General features: G+C 41.1%; 1 protein-coding gene across 1 annotated transcript; it reads right to left on the reverse strand.

Annotated features, from left to right (window-relative positions):
- Positions 1-1848: 1848 nt before the first annotated feature.
- On the reverse strand, positions 1849-2223 carry LOC138892308 (uncharacterized). Its single transcript, XM_070176015.1, has one exon. It carries the CDS (start codon positions 2221-2223, stop codon positions 1849-1851), a length of 375 nt encoding a protein of 124 aa, XP_070032116.1.
- Positions 2224-22443: the final 20220 nt, after the last annotated feature.

Raw genomic sequence — 22443 nt, forward strand, 5'->3', positions numbered from 1 at the left:
CTAACATGACTCAACTAGCTCAAAAAAGGAGTACAACATGAGAAACATAATAACATGAAACTAAGCAATCAATTCGAGGGATATAATAGCCTAATCACTACCCCGAGCATGGATAATACCACAGTGTACGCACATGGGCTCAATCCCTTGACATGGGCGCCACTCATAGAACGTAGCTACCACTAATAACTCAGGCAACTAGTGCCTCAACCAAGTTTAGGTAAGATACTTACCTCAAGCAAGCCAAATAAATACTCTAGAAAGCCCTTCCCGAGTGAATCAACCTCCGAATGGCTCAAATCTAGCCAAAATAACTTAACTACATCAATAAAAGCCATAGGAAACAAACCCAAACAATAAATCTTTGATCTTTAACAAAATAAAAAAGTCAACTTGGGCTCGCCTCCCGAAACCCGGCGAAAGTCACAAATTCTGAACACCCCTTCGAAACCGAGTCTCACCATACAAGTTTCATCAAATTCTGACTACGAATCGGGGTTCAAATCCTCAAATTTCATTTAGAAACATTTTTACGAAAATCCCAAATTTCTTCACTTAGATTCACTAATCAAACGCTAAAGTCAAGGTTGAATCATGAATAATAAACAATTCTGAGTAAAAACACTTAACCCTATACAAATCGTGAAAATTCCCTCAAATTTCACCCAAATCCGAGCTCCTAGTCTCAAATATGATAAAATAAGTAAACCCCTAGAAATAGATTACTTAAGGGTCTGCCCAAGCATATGCATCGCAATCGCAGGACCCACATCGCGATCGCGAAGGCCAAAAACTCTCAAGCACAAAAATGCCTTTTGTGAACCCAAATTCCTTCACGCGAATGCAACCTTTCTCCAGACAGGCTTACGCGAACGCGACCACCCATGCGTGATTGCATAGGCAAAAACTCTAGTCAAGCCACGCATGCCTCCGCGAATGTGACACCTAAGCGCAAACGTGGAACATCACCTCCCAGAGCTCCACGAACGTGACCACAAAGCGTAAAGCCCCGCCTGCACAAAATTCCACTCCACGATCGCTAGCCTCCAACTGCGATCGCGATGAACAACCGCTGCACCAGAAATCAACATATCCAAAAATAGGAGAAATGTTCCGGAACCTATCCGAAACATACTCGAGGCCTCCGGGACCCCGTCCAATCACATAATCAATCCCAAAACGTAACACAGACCAACTCGAGGCATCAAATCACATAAAATAATATCAAAACCATAAATCGCACCTCAATCTAAAATTAATGAACTAATCCAAATTTCTGAATTCATATTACGTCGAACATGCCTAAACAACTCAAAATGACCTCAAATTTGGCATGCAAGTCTCAAATGACATAACGGACCTATTCTAACTCATGGAACAACAATCTAAACTCGATATCAAAAAGTCAACTCTCAGTCAAACCTATGAACCTTCCAAACCTTCAAGTTTCCAAATTTTGCCAAATAGAACCAAATCAGCCTAGGAATCTCCAAATCCAAATACGGACATACGCCTAAGTCCAAAATCACCATACAAACTTCTAAGAACCATCAAAATACCATTTCGGGGTTGTCTATGCAAAAGCCAAACACTGGTCAACCCTTAAAACTTAAGCCTCCAACCAAGGAACTAAGTGTCTCAATTCAATCCAGAACTCTCCCTAAACCAAACCAACCACCTAAGCAAGTCACATAATGATAAATACATATATGTAAAGCATCAAATAGATAAACGGGTCTAAAACACGCAAAATAACCCCAGAAAACATTCATCCTCGAACGAGTCTAGAATCATACCTGGGGTATAAAAATGGTGAAGATAACTGCTCCACATTTCCTGCTCGGTCTCTCATGTAGCCTCCTTGACCGGCTGACCTCTCCAATGAACCTTCACTGATGCTATATTCTTTGACCGCAACTTTCGAATTTGCCGGTCCAAAATGGTCGTCGGCTCCACATCATAAGTCAAATCCTCGTCCAACTGCACCGTGCTGAAGTCCAATATATGTGATGCCTCCACATAGTATTTCTGGAGCATGGACACATAAAACATTAGGTGAACTCCCGATAATCTAGGTGTCAAGACAAGTCTGCATTCCATCTCTACATCTCTCTCTAGCACCTCAAAAGGACCAATATACCAAGGGCTCAACTTTCCCTTTTCCCTGAACCTCATCAGACCCTTCATGGGCGAAACTCTGAGTAAAACCTTCTCACACACCATATATGCTACATCACGAGTGTAACACCCCGAAAAATTTTGAAGTACTTAAGTGCAAGGTCTGGTAAAATTTGCAAAGAAAATAATATTTCATGGTGTCGGACTAGGCTTACGTGTTTGAGGATTGTAAAAATTCTTCGCGGCGAGCAAGCTCGCCGCGGCTCGGACTTTTTGGGTGGAACAATGTACAGGAAAGTAAAGGAAAATTTTTGCATGAAAAGTGCGTTTATGCGGTCCATTATGCAACCGCATAATCACTCTGCGGGCCGCATAATGGCCGCATAAGTGATCAGGAGAGGGCTATTCTGGAAGCAGCTATGTAGTCGACTATGCGACCGCATAGTGACCGCATACACAGGCAGTTCTTTTGGCAATTTTGTAACCAATTATGCGACTGATATGCGGTCCGCATAACTATTATGCAGTCGCATATGCGACCGCAGAACCTGTTCCGGAGCTCCATTTTTGGGTTTTTAAAACCCGACCCTATTTCGTTAAATACACTCTTTGGGTCATTTTTGAGCTATTTTCTGACATTTTAGAGTGAGAGAGGGTGCCCTGGAGTGAGGAGGTATTCTCCAATAATTGTTCTTCAATTCTTGCCCAAATTTTAGAAGATTGAGAAGGGAAACTCACTAGGTATTCATCCTAGAGGTAAGATTCTACACCCTAACCCTCAATTTTGAATTTTGTGTAGAAATGGATAATAAGCAAGATAATTTCTGGGCAAGAGGGTCGGTTATTTTACATGCATGTGTTATCAAAGGGTGTAGAAAGATTGTTGAGCTAAAAATGGTAAAGGTTGGGTTGTGGGATGATGGAATCCTCCATAAAAGGACCTTGAAACCTTAATACACATCTAGTGTTTGATAAAATGCTCAAATGAGCTCGAACCATGATCATCTTCCTAATTTTGATTCAATTTGTTATATTTCTATAATAGATTGAAGTTGCTAAGAATTCCGGAATATTTAGAGTGTAAGGAAGCTCAAGTGAGGTATGTTGGCTAAACTCTTCTCTTAGAATTGAATCCCACGATATTCATGTAAATTATGTAAGTCCCGAGTGATTCATTATGAAACTGGCTATTCCGAGTAAGATTGAGTTGAAAGATATATATTCAACAAGCATCCCAAATGCTTTATTCATGTTATGTTACCAATTGAGGATGTTTTAAAATATGGGTTGTGCATTAATAATGTTTAGACTTCAAGTCAAGTTCAAATGAAGGCTATTATGCCAAATTTTGTGAAATATCTATATGTGCCTTAGACTCTAAATTGCTCACATGTGTACTACACACCTTGATTTGAATTGGATTTGTTGTTGATGATGATAATGATATTTGAAATTGATAAGGTGAGCATGAAATATTGAATATGGCCAGCGTGCCAAGAATGATCTTATAATTTTGGCCATCAGTGCCAATGAAATGAAAAGATGTGTAAGTAATGTGAAATGTGATGATTGATATAAAAAGGTTGATGTCTCAAATAAGACAGCCTAGCCGGTCGGGTCGTGATCGGACACCATGCCGCATACATGGTGGTGATTGTGCTGGAAATTGTAATTGAAATGGTAATTGTGGTTGATGTCCCTAATGGATAGCCTAGCCGATCGGGTCGTGATCGGACTCCGTGTTAAAGACGGTGGTATTGATATTGAGAGAAATTGTGGTTGATGTCTCTAATGAGATGGCCTAGCCGATCGGGTCATGATCGGACTCCGTGCTAAGAGTACGGTGGTACTGGTATTGTGAATAATGGTATTGTGGACAGTGGTATATCGATACTAAAAATCTCCCAATGTGAGATATAGAAATTTATTTGAACATTGTATTGATCCTAAATTGAGTTTTGATGTTGATTAAGGCTTTCATTGATATTATGATAATCTTATTTGTATTATTTGTCATTCTATTGAGAGGGTGTTTAGTTATACATACTAGTACTATTCGACAGTACTAACGTCCCTTTTGTCGGGGGCACTGCATCTTTCAATGGATGCAAGTGGTTCCACAGCAGGAGATATTTGTCAGTGATAGTAGTGCACCTTCTTCCTAGCTGACTTGGTGAACCCCACTTCATTCCGGGGTCATTAATCTTTTGCACTTTGTGTATTCTATTTGAGGTATATCCGGGGCCTTGTTGTCGGCATTATCATTGTACTCTTCTTTATCTATAGAGGCTCCGTAAAAGTAATACAACCACAACATAGCATAGTTTGTCTTTCCCAGCACCAATACACAACCCACACTATATCTTTAAATGAAGTAACTAATGGTAAAAAAATTAGTATTGCAGACATGATCACTTTATTATTTGATTAACGAAGATATATATTCTCTTTATCCATGAATGAGTTTGGGTAGAAGGAATCTAACAGGCTTTCTCGGTCGGGTTCACTCGGTTGAGCGCCAGTCGCGCTCCTCAGTTTTGGGGCGTGATAGCGGCCTTGAATTATGATATGAACTATGGAAAGATGGTGGCATTCGCTCAAGCCACAGAGACCCACAAATTAAGGAACGGAATGGAGCGAGAGGGTAGTAATAAGGTTCGGTCTACGGGCAACTTTGGTGTTCTTCAGGTAGTGGCAAGTCAACATTCAGAGGAGGGTCGTCACGGCCATCACAATCCTTTGCTCAGTCTTCGGCTAGTGCACCGCCATCAGGGCCTAGTCAGCAGCAGCAGTGGAGCCGTTTCAGGCCCAGTCAGGGCAACAAGTGATCCAATCAGCAGGGTCGTCATGGTGGTAGATTCCAGCAGCAGAGGAAGCCCTCATGCCCTAGGTGTGGAAAGATGCACCTAGGAATATGCTACATGGACTTACCCATATGCTACGGATGCGGATTGAGGGGTCACATTCAGTAGGATTGTCGTTCGTCCCGCCAGGGTGCGGGCAGAGGCATGGAACAGCTAGCCAGTTCTGTAGCTACTACATCTGCAACACCTCCTCCAGCTCGAGGCACTCCAACACCCGCATGGCATGGTGCAGCTAGGGGCAGAGCTCAGAGTTTGGGAGGATCCGGTCATTTATTTTCTATGAGGGGTCGCCAGAATTCAGAGGCTTCTCTAGATGTTGTCATAGGTATATTGATTGTCCAACCTCATGAAGTATATGCTCTTATTGATCCTGGTTCCACTATGTCATGTATCACACCTTATGTTGCTATGGAATTTGGGATAGAACCAGAACAGCTTTATGAGCCGTTCTCTGTATCTACTCTGGTTGGTGAGTTTATTTTAGCCACGCGGGTTTATAGGGATTGTGTTGTTACGTTGGGTGGTCGGGACACCGTGGTCGATCTTATTGAATTGAGAATGGTCGATTTTGATGTGATAATGGGGATTGATTGGCTTTATTCTTGTTTTGCCAAGCTTGATTGCCGAACCAGAACTATTAGGTTCGAATTTCTAAATGAGCCAGTTATTGAGTGGAAGGGTGATGATGTAGTGCTGAAGGGTAGGTTTATTTCTTACCTAAAGGCCACGAAAATGATCAACAAGGGATGTATTTACCATTTGGTCCGGGTTACGAACACCGATGCTGAGGCACCTACACTTGAGTTTGTGCCTGTTGTGAATGAATTTCCAAGAGTCTTTCCGGATGAACTCCCTGGGATCCCACCAGATAGGGAGATTGATTTTGGGATTGATGTGATGCCAGACACGCATCCTATATCTATTCCACCCTATAGAATGGCACCGATAGAACTGAAGGAGCTAAAGGAACAATTGAGAGATTTAGTAGAAATGGGTTTTATCCGGCCAAGTGTGTCGCCTTGGGGCGCACCAGTCCTTTTTGTGAGAAAGAAAGATGGGTCACTGAGAATGTGTATTGACTATCGGCAGCTTAATAAGGTAACAATCAAAAATAAGTACCCACTGCCAAAGATAGATGACTTGTTTGATCAATTGCAAGGTGCCAGGTACTTCTCCAAAATTGATTTACGATCCGGGTATCACCAATTGAAGATCAGGGAGCGGGATATTCCGAAAACAGCATTTAGAACCTGGTATGGGCATTTTAAGTTTCTAGTAATGTCTTTTGGGCTAACAAATGCTCCAGCAGCCTTCATGGATCTTATGAATCACGTTTTAAAGCCATTCCTCGACTCCTTTTTGATAGTGTTCATTGACGATATTCTTGTATATTCACGAAGTCAGTAGGACCATGCTGACCATCTTAGGGTAGTTTTGCAAACCCTACATCAGCACCAGTTATATGCAAAGTTTTCAAAGTGTGAATTTTGGCTTGAATCAGTCATATTCTTGGGTCATGTAGTTTCTAGTGAGGGAACTAAGGTTGATCCTCAGAAAATTTCAGCTGTGAAGAATTGGCCGAGGCCTACAACTCCAACAGAGATTCACAGTTTCTTAGGCTTAGCTGGATATTACATAAAGTTTATGGAGGGGTTTTCTACTCTTGCCTCTCCATTGACTAAATTGATGTAGAAGGCAATTAAGTTCCAATGGTCAGATGCTTGTGAAAAGAGTTTCCAGGAATTGAAAGCAAGATTGACTATGGCACCGGTGTTGACTCTACCAGAGGGTATAGATGGATTTGTGGTATATTGTGATGCTTCAAGAATCGGGCTTGGGTGTGTATTAATGCAACATGGGAAGGTGATAGCTTATGCTTCTAGGCAACTAAAGAATCATGAGAAGAACTATCCAACACATGATTTAGAACTTGCGGCAGTGGTATTTGCATTGAAAATTTGGCGTCATTATTTATATGGGGTCCATGTTGATATATTCACGGACCATAAGAGCCTTCATTATATTTTCAAGCAGAAGGAATTGAATCTGAGGCAGAGAAGATAGCTTGAGTTACTCAAGGACTATGACATTGATATTCTATATCATCCAGGAAAGGCCAATGTTGTGGCTGATGCTCTTAGCCAGAAATCTATGGGTAGTTTGGCTCACTTGGAGGCATATCAGAGGTCATTAGCCAAGGAAGTTCACCGATTGGCTAGTTTGGGAGTTCGTCTTGCGGACTCTAGTGAAGGAGGGGTAATTGTGCAAAGTAGGGCTGAATCATCGCTTGTTGTGGAAGTCAAAGAGAAGCAATACAATGATCCATTGTTGGTGCAGTTGAAAGAGGGGATTCATAAACAAAAACCCATTGCCTTTTCTCTTAGCATGAATGATGGTACACTAAGGTACCAAGGGGGACTCTATGTTCCAAATGTGGATGGTCTCCGGGGAAGAATTATGACTGAAGCTCACACTTCTAGGTATTCCGTGCATCCAGGTTCTACAAAAATGTATCATGATCTTAAGGAAGTCTATTGGTGGAATGATGTGAAGTGGAATGTGGTGGACTTTGTGGCAAAATGTCCGAATTGTCAGCAAGTGAAGGCCGAACACCAAAGGCCTGGTGGGTTGGCACAAAATATAGAAATTCCAATGTGGAAGTGGAAAATGAATAATATGGACTTTGTGGTAGGATTACCGCGCACTTCGCGAAAGTTTGACTCAATTTGGGTAATTGTGGATCGGCTCACGAAGTCATCACACTTTTTGCCGGTCAAGTCTACCGACACAGCGGAGCAGTATGCCCAGTTGTATATCAAAGAAATAGTCATGTTTCATAGCACACCAGTTTCCATCATTTCTGATCGGGGGGTACAATTCATTGCTAATTTTTGGAAGAACTTTCAGCAAGGTTTGGGTACTCAGGTGAATTTTAGTACAGCCTTTCACCCACAGACTGACGGGCAGGCAGAGCGGACTATTAAGACGCTTGAGGATATGTTGCGCGCTTGTGTTATAGACTTCAAAGGTAGCTGGGATGATCATTTACCACTCATAGAATTTGCATATAACAATAGCTATCACGCTAGCATTCAAATGGCACCGTTCGAAGCTTTATATGGTAGTAAATGTAGATCTCACATTGGGTGGTTCGAAATTGGGGAAGCAGATTTGATAGGGCCAGACCTTGTGCATCAGGCTATGGAAAAAGTTAAAATCATTAAGGAGCGGTTGAAGACTGCTCAGAGTCGTCAAAAATCCTATTCGGATGTTCGTCGTAGGGATTTGGAGTTCAAAGAAGATGATTGGGTATTCTTGAAAATTTCCCCTATGAAGGGTGTAATGCGATTTGGTAAGAAAGGGAAATTGAGTCCGAGGTATATCGGACCGTACAAAATCATTCAGAGGATCAGCGAGGTGGCTTATAAGCTTGAGCTACCACCTGAGATGTCATTAGTACACCCGGTGTTTCATGTGTCTATGTTGAAGAAAGTAGTTGGAGATCCGACACTCATTGTTCCGGTTGAGACTATTGAGGTAAATGAGAAATTGACTTACGAAGAGATTCTGTTATTGATCGGCAAGTCCGAAAATTGAGAAATAAAGAAATTGCCTCCGTGAAAGTGTTGTGGCGAAACCAACAGGTTGAAGAGGCTACTTGGGAGGCCGAGGAAGAAATGAAGAAAAAGTATCCTTATTTGTTTGAATGACCATGTATTTAAAGTTGTGATCTAGGAAAAAATTATAAGACTTACTTTTTATGAATTTTGTATCATGTGAACAATTAGCATTAAGGGTGTTCCTTTCTGGATATATATTGCTTATGAGACCACATTTGGTGTTGTTTTGTATTATGTTATGTCACTGGAATACGTATATGTTGATTAGGATGTGTTTCTGGGGCTCTCTGACAGGTGGATAGGCCTAGTTACAAGGGAAACTCTGGCAAAATTTTGGGAGTTAGTCAAATTCGGGACTGCTCGAAAGTGGTATGAAACAAACTGAGTTGCATAAGATGCTAATGACAGATTTTTACCCTCATTCGAGGATGAATGATCCTAAGCGGGGGAGAATGTAACACCCCAAAAAATTTTGAAGTACTTAAGTGCAAGGCCTGGTAAAATTTGCAAAGAAAATAATGTTTCATGGTGTCGGACTTTTTGGGTTGAACAATGCATAGGAAAGTAAAGGAATACTTTTGACGGAAAAGTGCGTTTATGCGGTCCATTATGTAACCGCATAATCACTCTGCGAACCGCATAATGGCCGCAGAAGTGAGCAGGAGAGGGCTATTTTGGAAGCAGCTATGCGGTCGTCTATGCGACCGCATAGTGACCGCATACACAGGCAGTTCTTTTGGCTATTTTGTAACCAATTATGCGACCGATATGCGGTCCGCATAAGCATTATTCAGTCGCATATGCGACCGCAGAACCTGTTTCGGAGCTCCATTTTTGGGTTATTAAAACCAGACCCTATTTCTTTAAATACACTTTTTGGGTCATTTTTAAGCTATTATTTGGCATTTTAGAGTGAGAGAGGGTGACCTAGAGTGAGAAGGTGTTCTCCAATAATTGTTCTTCAATTCTTGCCCAAGTTTTGGAAGATTGAGAAGGGAAACTCACTAGGTCTTCATCCTAGAGGTAAGATTCTACACCCTAACCCTCAATTTCGAATTTTGTGTAGAAATGGATAATAAGTAAGATAATTTCTGGGCAAGAGGGTCGGTTATTTTACATGCATGTGTTATCAAAGGGTGTAGAAAGATTGTTGAGCTAAAAATGGTAAAGGTTGGGTTGTGGGATGATGGAATCCTCCATAAAAGGACCTTGAAACCTTAATACACATCTAGTGTTTGATAAAATGCTCAAATGAGCTCGAACCATGATCATCTTCCTAATTTTGATTCAATTTGTTATATTTCTGCAATAGATTGTAGTTGCTAAGAATTCTAGAATATTTAGAGTGTAAGGAAGCTCAAGTGAGGTATGTTGGCTAAACTCTTCTTTTAAATTGAATCCCACAATATTCATGTAAATTATGTAAGTCCCGAGTGATTCATTATGAAACTGGCTATTCCGAGTAAGATTGGGTTGAAAGATATATGTTCAACAAGCATCCCAAATACTTTATTCATGTTATGTTACCAATTGAGGATGTGTTAAAATATGGGTTGTGCATTAATAATGTTTCGACTTTAAGTCAAGTTCAAATGAAGGCTATTATGCCAAAATTTGTGAAATATCTCTATGTGCCTTAGACTCTAAATTGCTCACATGTGTACTACACACCTTGATTTGAATTGGATTTATTGTTGATGATGATAATGATATTTGAAATTGATAAGGTGAGCATGAAATATTGAATATGGCCAGCGTGCCAAGAATGATCTTATAATTTTGGCCATCAGTGCCAATGAAATGAAAAGATGTGTAAGTAATGTGAAATGTGATGATTGATATAAAAAGGTTGATGTCTCAAATAAGACAGCCTAGCCGGTCGGGTCGTGATCGGACACCATGCCGCACACATGGTGGTAATTGTGCTGGAAATTGTAATTGAAATGGTAATTGTGGTTGATGTCCCTAATGGATAGCCTAGCCGATCGGGTCATGATCGGACTCCGTGTTAAAGACGGTGGTATTGATATTGAGAGAAATTGTGGTTGATGTCTCTAATGAGATGGCCTAGCCGATCGGGTCATGATCGGACTCCGTGCTAAGAGTACGGTGGTACCGGTATTGTGAATAATGGTATTGTGGACAGTGGTATATCGATACTAAAAATCTCCCAATGTGAGATATAGAAATTTATTTGAACATTGTATTGATCCTAAATTGAGTTTTGATGTTGATTAAGGCTTTCATTGATATTATGATAATCTTATTTGTATTATTTGTCATTCTATTGAGAGGGTGTTTAGTTATACATACTAGTGCTATTCGACAGTACTAATGTCCCTTTTGCCGGGGGTGCTGCATCTTTCAATGGATGTCGGTGGTTCCACAGCAGGAGATACTGGTCGATGATAGCAGTGCACCTTCTTCCCAGCTGACTTGGTGAGCCCCACTTCATTCTGGGGTCATGAATCTTTTGTACTTTGTGTATTCTGTTTGAGGTATAGTCGGGGCCTTGCTGCCGGCATTATCATTGTACTCTTCTTTATCTATAGAGGCTTCGTAGACATAGTGTGGGTTGTATATTGGTGCTGGGAAAGACAAATTATGCTATGTTGTGGTTGTATTACTTGTCCATTTGAGACTTTAAAAATGGTAAAACTTATGGTAAGAAATTGGTAATTGCAGACATGACCACTTTATTGTTTAATTATGGAAAACATATATTCTCTTTATTTATGAATGAGTTTGGGTGGAAGGAATCTAACAGGCTTGCTCGGTCGGGTTCACTCGGTTGAGTGCGGATCGCGCTCCTCGGTTTTGGGGCATGATAACGAGCCTCTCTGCCAGCATAACTCTTCTACATGGATTGCGTTGTACGAAGCCGCTCCTGAATCAACTTCACCTTCTCCAAAGCATCTCGAACTAGATCAGTGTCTAACAACCTAGCCTCTCGCAGATCAAACCAACTAACTAGAGAACAACATTGCCTCCCATATAAGGCCTCATACGGAGCCATCTGTATACTCGACTTATAGATGTTGTAGGAGAACTTTGCTAACGGTAGAAACTGATACCATGATCCCCCAAAATCAATGACACGTGCTCGCAATATGTCCTCCAAGATCTAAATAGTACACTCGGACTGTCCGTCCATCTGGGAATGAAATTTCGTACAAAGCTCGACTTGTGTGCCTAACTCATGCTGCACTGCTCTCCAAAAATGCGATGGGAACTGAGTGCCTCAATATAGGATAATAGACACGGGCACACAATGAAGGTGAACAATCTCTAGAATATAAATCCGAGCCAACTTCTCTAAAGAGTAGGTAGTCATGACTGGAATGTAGCATGCATACTTGGTCAGTCTGTCCACAATAACCCACACTGCATCAAATCTCTGCAATGTCCATAGAAGTCCAACTACAAAATCCATAGTTATACACTCCCACTTCCACTCCGGATTATCAATCCTCTCAAGAAAACCACCATGTCTCTGATGCTCGTACTTAACTTGTTGAGAGTTCAAATACCGAGCAACATTTTCAACTATATCCTTCTTCATCCTCTGTCACCACTAATGCTGTCTCAAATCCCGGTACATCTTTGCCGCACCTGGATGAATAGAATACTACGTACTATGGGCATCCTCAAGGATCAACTCACACAAACCATCCACATTAGGCACACAAATTCGGCCCAGAAGCCTCAATACCCCATCATCACCAATAGTCATCTCCTTAGCACCACCGAGTTGCACCGTGTCCCTTAAGACAAGCAGGTGGGGATCATCATACTGACGTGCCTTGATGCGCTCAAATAAGAATGATTATGATACAACACAAGCAAGAACCCTGCTAGGCTCCGAAATATCCAACCTCACGAACATGTTGGCCAAAGCTTGAACATCTAAAGCGAACAGTCTCTACCCCGCTGGGATAAAAGCAAGACTACACATGCTCTCCGCCTTCCTACTCAAAGCATCGGCTACCACATTGGCCTTCCCGGATGGTAAAGAATGGTGATACCTTAGTATTTTAATAGCTATAACTACCTCCGTCACCTCAAGTTCAAATCTTTCTGCCTGAATAAATGGTGGAGACTCCTATGATCCGTGAACACCTTGCAAAAGATGTCGTAAGGATAATGCCTCAAAATCTTGAGCGCATGAACAATGGTTGCTAACGCCAAATCGTGCACTGGTAGTTCTTCTCATGGGGCTTCGACTGACGTGAAGCATAAGCAATCATTCTCCCTTCCTGCATCAACACACACCCAATGCCAATTTGTGAAACATCATAATAGACTGTATAAGAACCCGATCCTGAAGGCAAAACTAGAATTGGAGTTGTAGTCAAGGCAATCTTGAGCTTCTGAAATCTCTCCTCACACTCATCATACCACCTAAATGGGGCACCCTTCTGATTAATCTAGTCAATGGTGCTGCGATAGATGAAAACCCCTTCAAAAAAAGGCAATAATACCCAGCCAAACCTAGAAAGCTCCGGATCTCAGTAGCAGTAGATTGTCTGGACTAACTCTGAACTGCCTCAATCTTCTTTGTATCAACCTTAATCCCCTCACTGGACACCATGTGGCAAAATAATGTCACTGAGTCTAACCAAAACTCGCACTTGGAGAATTTAGCATATAGCTTTTTCTACCTAAAAGTTTGGAGCACGATCCTCAAGTGCTGCTCATCCCCTCCTAGCTGCGAGAATACATCAATATATCATCAATGATGTAATACCCCAAAAAATTTCACAAATGAATTCAAGGTTCAGACTTTTTGGATTGAACAATGCGTTGGGGAGTTGAAGAAAATGTTGGGCAGAAGTAGGCATTTCTGCGGCCTATTCTGCGAATACAGAACCACTATGCGAACCGCAGAATGGTCATAGAGTGGGTCAGTTTTCTGGGTCATTTTGATGTCAAATTTCGCAGCCATTATGTGACCGCATAACCACTTCGCGGGCCGCACTCTTGTCGCGTATCTCGCTTTGGGAGTTTTTGGAGGGAGGTTCTGCGGTGCACTATGCGACCGCAGAACCATTCTGCGGTGCATTATGCGACCGCAGAACAGGTCTGCGGGCCGCATAGTGACCGCAGACTGGTCAGTTCCTTTCCAGTTTTGGCACCCAAATTTCACGGTCATTTCGCGGACCGCATAATCATTATGCGGTCGCATATGCGGTCACAGAACCTATTCCAGAGCTTCATTTTTGGGTTTATTAAAACCCGACCCTACTTCGTTAAAATAGATGTAAGGGGCCATTTTTTAGCAAAACCTGATACTTTAGAGTGAGAGAGAGTTCTTAGAGTGGGGGAGTAACCTTCAACCTATTATCCATCAATTCTTGCTCAATCATTGAAGATTAACGAAGGAAGTCTTCATCCCAATGGTAAGAATCTATGTCCTAGCTCTCAATTTCGAAAATTTACAAAAATGGGATAGTTAGAGAGAGACAATTCTTGGGTATGGGAGTTGTTATCTTGCATGCATGTATTATCAAAGAATGTGGGAAGGTTATGAGCTAAAAATGGCAGAGAATGGGTTGGGAAATGGTGGAATCTTCCACAAAAAGGGCCTTAAGAACTTTAATGCACACGTAGTGTTTGATAAAATGCTCAAATGGGCTAGAACCATGATTAAACTCCTAATTTTGATTCAATTTATTACATTTTCAAAGTAGATTGAAGTTTCTAAGATTTCTGGAATATTTTAGAGTGTAAGGAAGCTCAATTGAGGTATGTTGGCTAAACTTTCTCTCTTAGAATCGAATTCCATAATGTCCCCGTGAGTTTCAAAGTATGGGTTGCATATTAAAATGTTATGGCTTTGAATCGTATTTCAAATGAAAGATAGTATGCCAAATTGTGTGAGAAAATCTCAATATTCTTAAGACTCATAATTGCTCATATGTGTACCTAAAGTCTTGATTGAAAATGTCTTATTGTTGATAATCTATGAAGATGGTTGGAAATGAAATAATTGAATTGGGGGTATAGTGTGTGGCTAACGTGCCAAGAATTTAAGTTATGATTGTGGCTAATAGTGAAAATGATTTGAGAGAATGCGATAAAGAATATGAAATGAGCCTCGTCTCAATTGTTTAAAAACGATTTCGAAAATAGAATTTCTTAAAAGCTTTTGTTTCCAATTCATGCCCATAAGAGGCTGCTTTAAGTAATGCTTTGCTTTAAAAATATATCCAGTGTGATTCGAGTTCTTACATACTCATGTGTTCAAATTGTATATTGTCATTTCTGGGAAGGAGTATTGCGAGAATAAATGGTGTATTAATTGCTTATGATTTTGATGTGTGCTTGTATTGCTGGTCAGTATGCCCCATTATTTGGGAAGAAACCTTTTGTGTTTAAAGTTTCCATTACTAATAAATTTGAGTTATATGATTGCTGAAATATTCTACATGTTGATATTTGATGGTGATCTTTGAAATTGAAAGAGGTGAAAGTGTGGAATATGAAATATGGCCACCGTGCCAGGAATAAAGAATCTTGTGAATGGCCAAGTGAGCCAAGGAAATATTGTTGTTGTGAGTGTCTGGAAATACTAATAAGAATTTATACAATGTGAAAAATATTGAGGTGAGTACAATTGTATTTATGTTACCCCTGGGTACAAATCAAATCAAAAATATTTTTGGGAGCATCATTAGCAAAACCGAGAAAGGGTGGGTCATAAGGCCCACACCTGAAACTACACATGCTCGTATAGGGGTAGATTGTGATTATTTCCCTTATTTGGGATGAAATTGAAATATTGTAGAAATTTTGATATTATTCCCCTTAATTAGGATGAAACTGGTAATAACTGTGAATTGGAAAAGTCAACCCACACAGCATAAGTGGGAAGGCGACCTAGCTGATCGGGTGGAGATCGGATGCCATGTTGCGCACATGGTGGTACTACTCTTAGTAACAACTTTCTTTCGCATCACATGTCAAACCACATTGTTCGTGGGGAGATGGCCTAGCCGACGGGCGTGATCGTACTCTGTGCTAACAAAGACGGTGGTATATCGGTGCTAAAGATCTCCCAACCAAAAAAATTGTATATGAAGTTCGTATTTTAAAAATTATTATGTTTTAACTGGACATTTGGATATTGTTGATTTTGACTTGTTGTTTCTATGTGTTGCCTTTCCTTATATGGGTATTCTATTTTGAAAGAGGACTTTTAGCTATACATACTAGTGCTATTCGACAGTACTAACGTCTCTTTTGCCGGAGGCGCTACATCTTTAATGGATGCAGGTGGTTCTACAGCAGGCGGCATTGATCAGTGATAGCAGTACACTCTTTTCAGCTGATTTGGTGAGCCTCACTTCATTCCGAGGTCATGTATCTTTTGTTTCTCATATACTGTGTTTTGAGGTATAGACGAGGCCTTGTTGCCGGCATTTTCATATTACTCTTCTATTGTACTTAGAGGCTCCGTAGAGAGGTTGTGGGTTGTGGTTGATGTTGGGAATTGAACTAGAAATGTTGGTATTTAGGAATCATGTTTTTCATTAATTATATAAACTCGTAATATTTTGGAAATTTTGAATGAAGCTTCTAATGGGAATGAAATGGAAGTTGTTAATAAAAAATCTTTTCAGTGTTTGATTAATGGAGTACATCTCCTATTTATTCATGGATGAGTTTGGGTAGAAGGAAATCTAACAGGCTTGCTCGATCGGGTTCTCTCGGTTGAGCGCCGGTCATGCTCCCCGAGTTTGGGCTTGACAAATGAAAACTATGAAGAATCCAAATAAGGCTTAAATACGTTATTCATCAAATGCATGAAAGCTGTTGGGGCATTGGTCAGCTCAGAAGACATCACCAATAACTCATAGTGGCCATAACGGGTCCTGAAAGCCGTCTTAGGAATATTTGAAACCTTGATTTTCAACTGGTGGTACCCTGATCTCAAGTCAATCTTCAAGAATACCCTAGCACCCTAAAGCTTATCAAATAAACTATCAAAATGCGGTAGTGGATACTTGTTCTTGATATTAACCTTGTTCAACTGCCTGTAGTCCATGCACATCCTCATAGAACTTTCTTTCTTCTTCACAAATAGTATCGGTGCACCCCAAGGTGGCACATTAGGCCTGATGAAACCCTTATCAAGAAATTCTTATAATTGTTCCTTCAATTCCTTCAACTCGGTTGGTACCATTCGATATGATGGAATATAGATAGGCTGAGTCTCCGGCACCAAATCAATACCAAAATCAATATCCTTATCAGGTGGAATGCCTGGCAGGTCTGCAGGAAATACATATGAGAACTCCCTCACTATTGAGACTGACTCAACTTTAGGAATGTCACCACTAACATCTCTCATAAAGGCAAAATACACTAAACACCCCTTCTCAACCATCCGTTGAGCCTTCAAGTATGAAATTACTCTATTGGGAGTGTGACCAAGCAAACCTCCCCACTCTAACCTAGGAAACCCTGGCATTGTTAACGTCACGGTCTTAGCATGACAATCGACGATAGCATAGTACAAAGATAGCCAATCCATACCCAAAATCACCTCAAAATCAACCATGCAGAACAATAAAAGATCAACCCTAGTCTCATAACCCCCAATGGTAACCACACATGACCGATATACACGATCCACCACAATAGAATCACCCAGCGATGTAAATACATGAACATGTATATCTAAAGAATCATGAGGCAAATCCATATAATGAGCAAAATACGATTACACATAAGAGTAATTGGAACCAGGGTCAAATAGCATTGAAGCATCCCTGTGACACGCTGAAACAATACTTATTATCACGACGTTAAAAGAAACTGCCTCTGGCCTAGCAGGAAATGCATAGAAATGGGTTTGTACACCACCTAACTGACCTCCCCCTCTAGGGTGACCTCGAACCGATTGAGCCCTACCCCTAGCTGGTCGTGCGGGTGGTGTAGCTTCTGGTGCTGGAACCATAGGTTGTGCGCTCTATTGTGGTGCACTATTCAAAAGTCTAGGGCAATCCCTTTTGAGGTAACTCAAGTCTCCACATGCGAAACAACCCCTCCTCTAACAAGAATGTAGACCCTACGACTGACCCTAATAACCCGAGTAACTTCTGGAGGAACCCTGAGCAAATGAAGCACCGTAAGAATTTTATGTCGACAATGCACTGAATGATGATTGAACTGGGCGAGCATTGTATAAGTTGTGGCTAACTAATTAACCACGAGGAATTTGACAAGATGCCCGAGCAGGCCTAAAAGGACAACCTCTGTTATAATGTGACTGGCCTCCAGACGAGGCACCACCAAAACCACCTAAACCGCGAGGCCTCTTGGCCTCCTGCTCTTCTCTCTCAAGCCTGCGAACAGGCTCCAAGCATCTAGAAATCTAGACCACCTGGTCAAACCTAGCATCCGTCTCAGACTCTCGAGTCATACCATATCGTAGACCATAGTTGAGGCCAATAATGAACCTCATGATCATCTCCCTCTCAGTAGGGACCAAAAATACTTCATGACATGCAAACTTCGTGAACCTCATCTCATACTGAGTCACAGACATGCCCTCCGCGTGTAGATGCCCAAACTTCTGACGCAACTCCTCTCTGCGAGTCTATGGAACAAACTTCTCTAAGAAGAGAATAGAGAACTGATGCCACATAAGTGGTGCGGTGCTAGTTGGCCTGCCTGACTCATAGGTCTGCCACCAGCTATAAGCTGGCCCTATGAGCGAGAAAGTAGCGAAGTCGACTCCATTGGAGTCCACAAGGCCCGTTGTGTCAAGAATCTGATGACACTGATTAAGAAAACCCTAAGCATCCCTGACTCTCCTCCATTAAACTAGGGAGGCAAAGTCTCTGACATTGCTCTAACCTCTTCTGCTCCTCATTAGTCAATGATGGTCCAGCCTCAACCCGAGCAGTAACAACTAGCTGAACTGGCAACACCCTCGGTGCCTGATAGCCTTGAGCTAGCTACTCCGGTATACGGGCGGTGGGAGTCTGGGCTCCTCCCCCAGCCTGAGAGGTAGCTGGTGCAACTGGTATCATACCTGCCTGAGCCAAGCTTGTGTACATACTCAAGATTTGAGCCAAAGTCTCTTGAAGGCCAAGTATAGCAATAAGTTCCGCCGTTGTCTGAGGTGGTCCCACCGGCTCCATAATATTCGAAACTTGCTCCTCAACTGGAGAAACTAGTGGCTCCATAAGTGCTGCTCTAGTTATAGTGTGAGCCCCACCTCGGCCCTGACCTCTCGCGGCCCTAACTGGTGGAACTGGTGCCTGCTCGCCCGATCTGTCTGAACTTGTCCTCACCATCCATGAGAGAATAGAAGAGTAAAGATTCAAACTTCAAAATTAACAAATTCGCACGATAAGAATGCAAGAAAATAAAGTTTTTCCTAACAATTTGGCAGCCTCTCGGAGATAAGTACAGACGTCTCCGTACCGATCTACAAAACTCTACTAAACTTGCTCATGACCTATATAACCTATGAACTTAGGTCTCTAATACCAACTTGCCACGATCCAAAAATCACCAGCCGATCATGATGGCACCTAGCACACTTGCTAGGCAAGCAAACATAATAAAAGCGGAACAAGATAACAGAAATAACGAGAATAATACAAGTCTAAAGTCAATAACATAAAATAACACCATCAATATAGAATAAACCCCCAAAACTAGTAATACAGAGTCACAAGCTCTAAACGGAAGTACAAGTCTAGAACACAGAGTAAGATACTGTCTGAATAAAAGCAACAGTACAAATATGAAAAGAGACGCCAAAGTCTGCTGTCGAAATGCAACTCTACCTCGTCTCTTTAAGATGATTACAACAATAACACACAGCTACTCCCGGCTCGGTTCAACACCCGGATCTACACAATTAAGAGTAGAGTGAAGTATGAGTACAACCGACCCCATGTACTCAGCAAATATCATAAATAACCTCGGCGAGGTAATAGAGGCAAATAATTATTAGTGATACTCGCTAAACACCTGTACAATTCATAAATCTTACAAGTACACAGTAATAACAATATCTAATCGTAGATTATGGATAAAGCCACCTCAGTGCCCAAAGATAACATAACATGCTCTGTTTCTGTTAACAATCCAGCATATAGAGAAGACATGCAAAATAAGGCATGTACAAATTCCTGGTCTAGTATATAGAGAAAATATGAGAATAAAACATGTATACATCCAAGGAAAATGCAAGTAGAGAAGAAATGCAATAACCAAAACACACACTGACTAGTTTTCCTCATACCGCGTGTACACCATCAAGAGAGAAACATGAGAGGGTGACCCTAGGTGGGTGGATCCTTTATCCACAGGCTGCACAGACAACTCCCGTGCCATATATAACCACTGCACAGACAATTCACGTGCAAACATACTCAGTTCCGCACGCAACTCACGTGCTATCAACCCAGTCCATATCACACAGAAAGAATATACAAGAATACATGTACATGAATAATGAATATCAATTTACATACTCATGGACTAGTATAAGTGACATGCTAAAGTGTAGGCATGTGCGAAGTGTGCTACCACAGTTTTAGTCAGGCGATTACGCCACAAAAATAGCAACTAACATGTTTGAACAAGAGACCAACCAACAAATAATCTCTAACATGATTCAACTAGCTCACAATGGGAGTACAACATGAGAAACATGAAAACATGAAGCTTATAAATAAATTCGACGCTATAATAGCCTAATCACTACCTCGAGCATGGATAATACCCCGGTGTACGCATATAGGCTCAATCCCCTCACATGGGCGCCAAATCACTAATAACTATGACAACTACTTCCTCGACCAAGTTTAGGTAAGATACTTACCTCAAGCAAGCCAAATCAATACTCTAAAAAGCCCTTCCTGCGTGAATCAACCTCCGGGCGGCTCGAATCTAGCCAAAATAACTTAATAACATCAATAAAAGCTATAGTAAAAAACCTTAAACAATAAAGCTTCGATCTTTTACGAAAATCAAAAAGCCAACCCGAGCCCGCCTCTTGAAACTCGACAAAAGTCATAATTTTGTATACCCATTCAAATACGAGTCCAACCGTATAAGTTTCATCCAATTCCGACTCCAAATCGGGGTTCAAATCCTCAAATTTTATTTTGAAAAGTTTTTAGCAAAATCCCAAATTTCTTCACTTAGATTCACCAATCAAATGTTGAAATCAAGGTTGGAATCATATATAATAAACAAATACGAGTCAAAAACACTTAACCCAATCTAAATCGTGAAAATTCCCTAAACAATCGCCCAAATCCGAGTTCCCAATCTCAAAATATAGAAAAATGACTAAAATACTCGAAATAGAGTACTTAAATGTCTTCCCAGGCATATGCATCGCAATCCCAGACCCACATCGCGATCGCCAAGGCCAAAAACTCACCAGCCCAAAAATGCCCTTCGCGAACGCGAAGTCATTCACACGAACGCAAACTTTGTCCAGACAAGCTTACACAAACGCGACCACCCATGCGTAATCGTGTAGGCAAAAACTCCAGCCCAGCCATACGCCTCCGCGAACACAACACCTGAGTGCAAACACGGAAAATTACCTCCCAGAGCTCCAGGAACGCAACGCATCTCACGCGACCGCGAAGGGTAAAACCCCGCTTGCCCAAAATTCCACTCAGCGATTGCAAGCCTCCAATCGCGATCGCGATGAACAACCTTTGCACCAAAAATCAGCAGATCCAAAATAATGAGAAATAGTCTTAAACCCATCTGAAACACACCTGAGGCCCCTTAGAACCCGTCCAATTACGCCAACCATTCACAAAACATTATTTGAACCTACTCGAGACCTCAAATCACACAAAATAACATCAAAACCACGAATCGCACCTCAATCCAAACTTAGTGAACTAATCCACGTTTTTGAAATCAAAACTTACGTCGAACATGCCTAAACAACTCGGAATGACCTCATATTTTGCATACAAGTGCAAAATGACATAACGGACCTATTCCAACTCGCGGAACAACAATCCAAACTCCATATCAACAAGTTCAACTTTCGTGTCAAACCTATGAACCTTCCAAAACTTTAACTTTCCAACTTTCGCCAAATAGAACTAAATCAACCTAGGAACCTCAAATCCAAATCCGGACATACGTCCAAGTCTAAAGTCACCATACGAACCTATTTGAACCATCAAAACATTATTTTGGGGTCGTTGTTGCTCCCAAACGCACACGCAAGTATACGTTGTCGTACAAGTAATAAAATGATAAGTCGAGTATCGAACCTATAGAGACTTGTGTTAACTACCCACTAGTTTCACCAAGATTATTATTCAGTCAAGTCAATTAGAGTTTAACGGTGTGATTGTACTGGGAAATAATTCTAACAAGTAACTAATTTATCAAGCAGCAAAGTAGTTATTTTGTATTCAATAGAGATGAATATTCCAGGGTTGTGATCGATTCACCAATCCTATTGTGCTCTAATTAACTCTCTCTTTCATACAATTCACTCATGGTTGCTAATTAATCGAACAATTTCTCTCGTAGTATTCTCCCTAATTCCTACTCGCCTATTCAAAATAGATTAATGCTTATATTCCTATAGAATCAATCTATTAAGAATGCACTAAGATTGCGATATTTAATTAAGCACAGTGACTAGGTATATTCCTATCCTAACCACAAATTCCCCCCCCCCCCCTACTCAGAGTTAAGATCATGCTCTCTTCAATTCTTCTCTAATCTAGATGTAGCTTTCCCACGCATAGCATAGATAGAAAATAGAACCTAACTATTGGCCAGACAATTAAGCAATTAATTACAAAATTGAAAAAACAACCATATAT

The sequence above is a fragment of the Nicotiana tomentosiformis genome, chromosome 5 (genome assembly GCF_000390325.3).
Source record: "Nicotiana tomentosiformis chromosome 5, ASM39032v3, whole genome shotgun sequence".
NCBI lineage: Eukaryota > Viridiplantae > Streptophyta > Magnoliopsida > Solanales > Solanaceae > Nicotiana > Nicotiana tomentosiformis.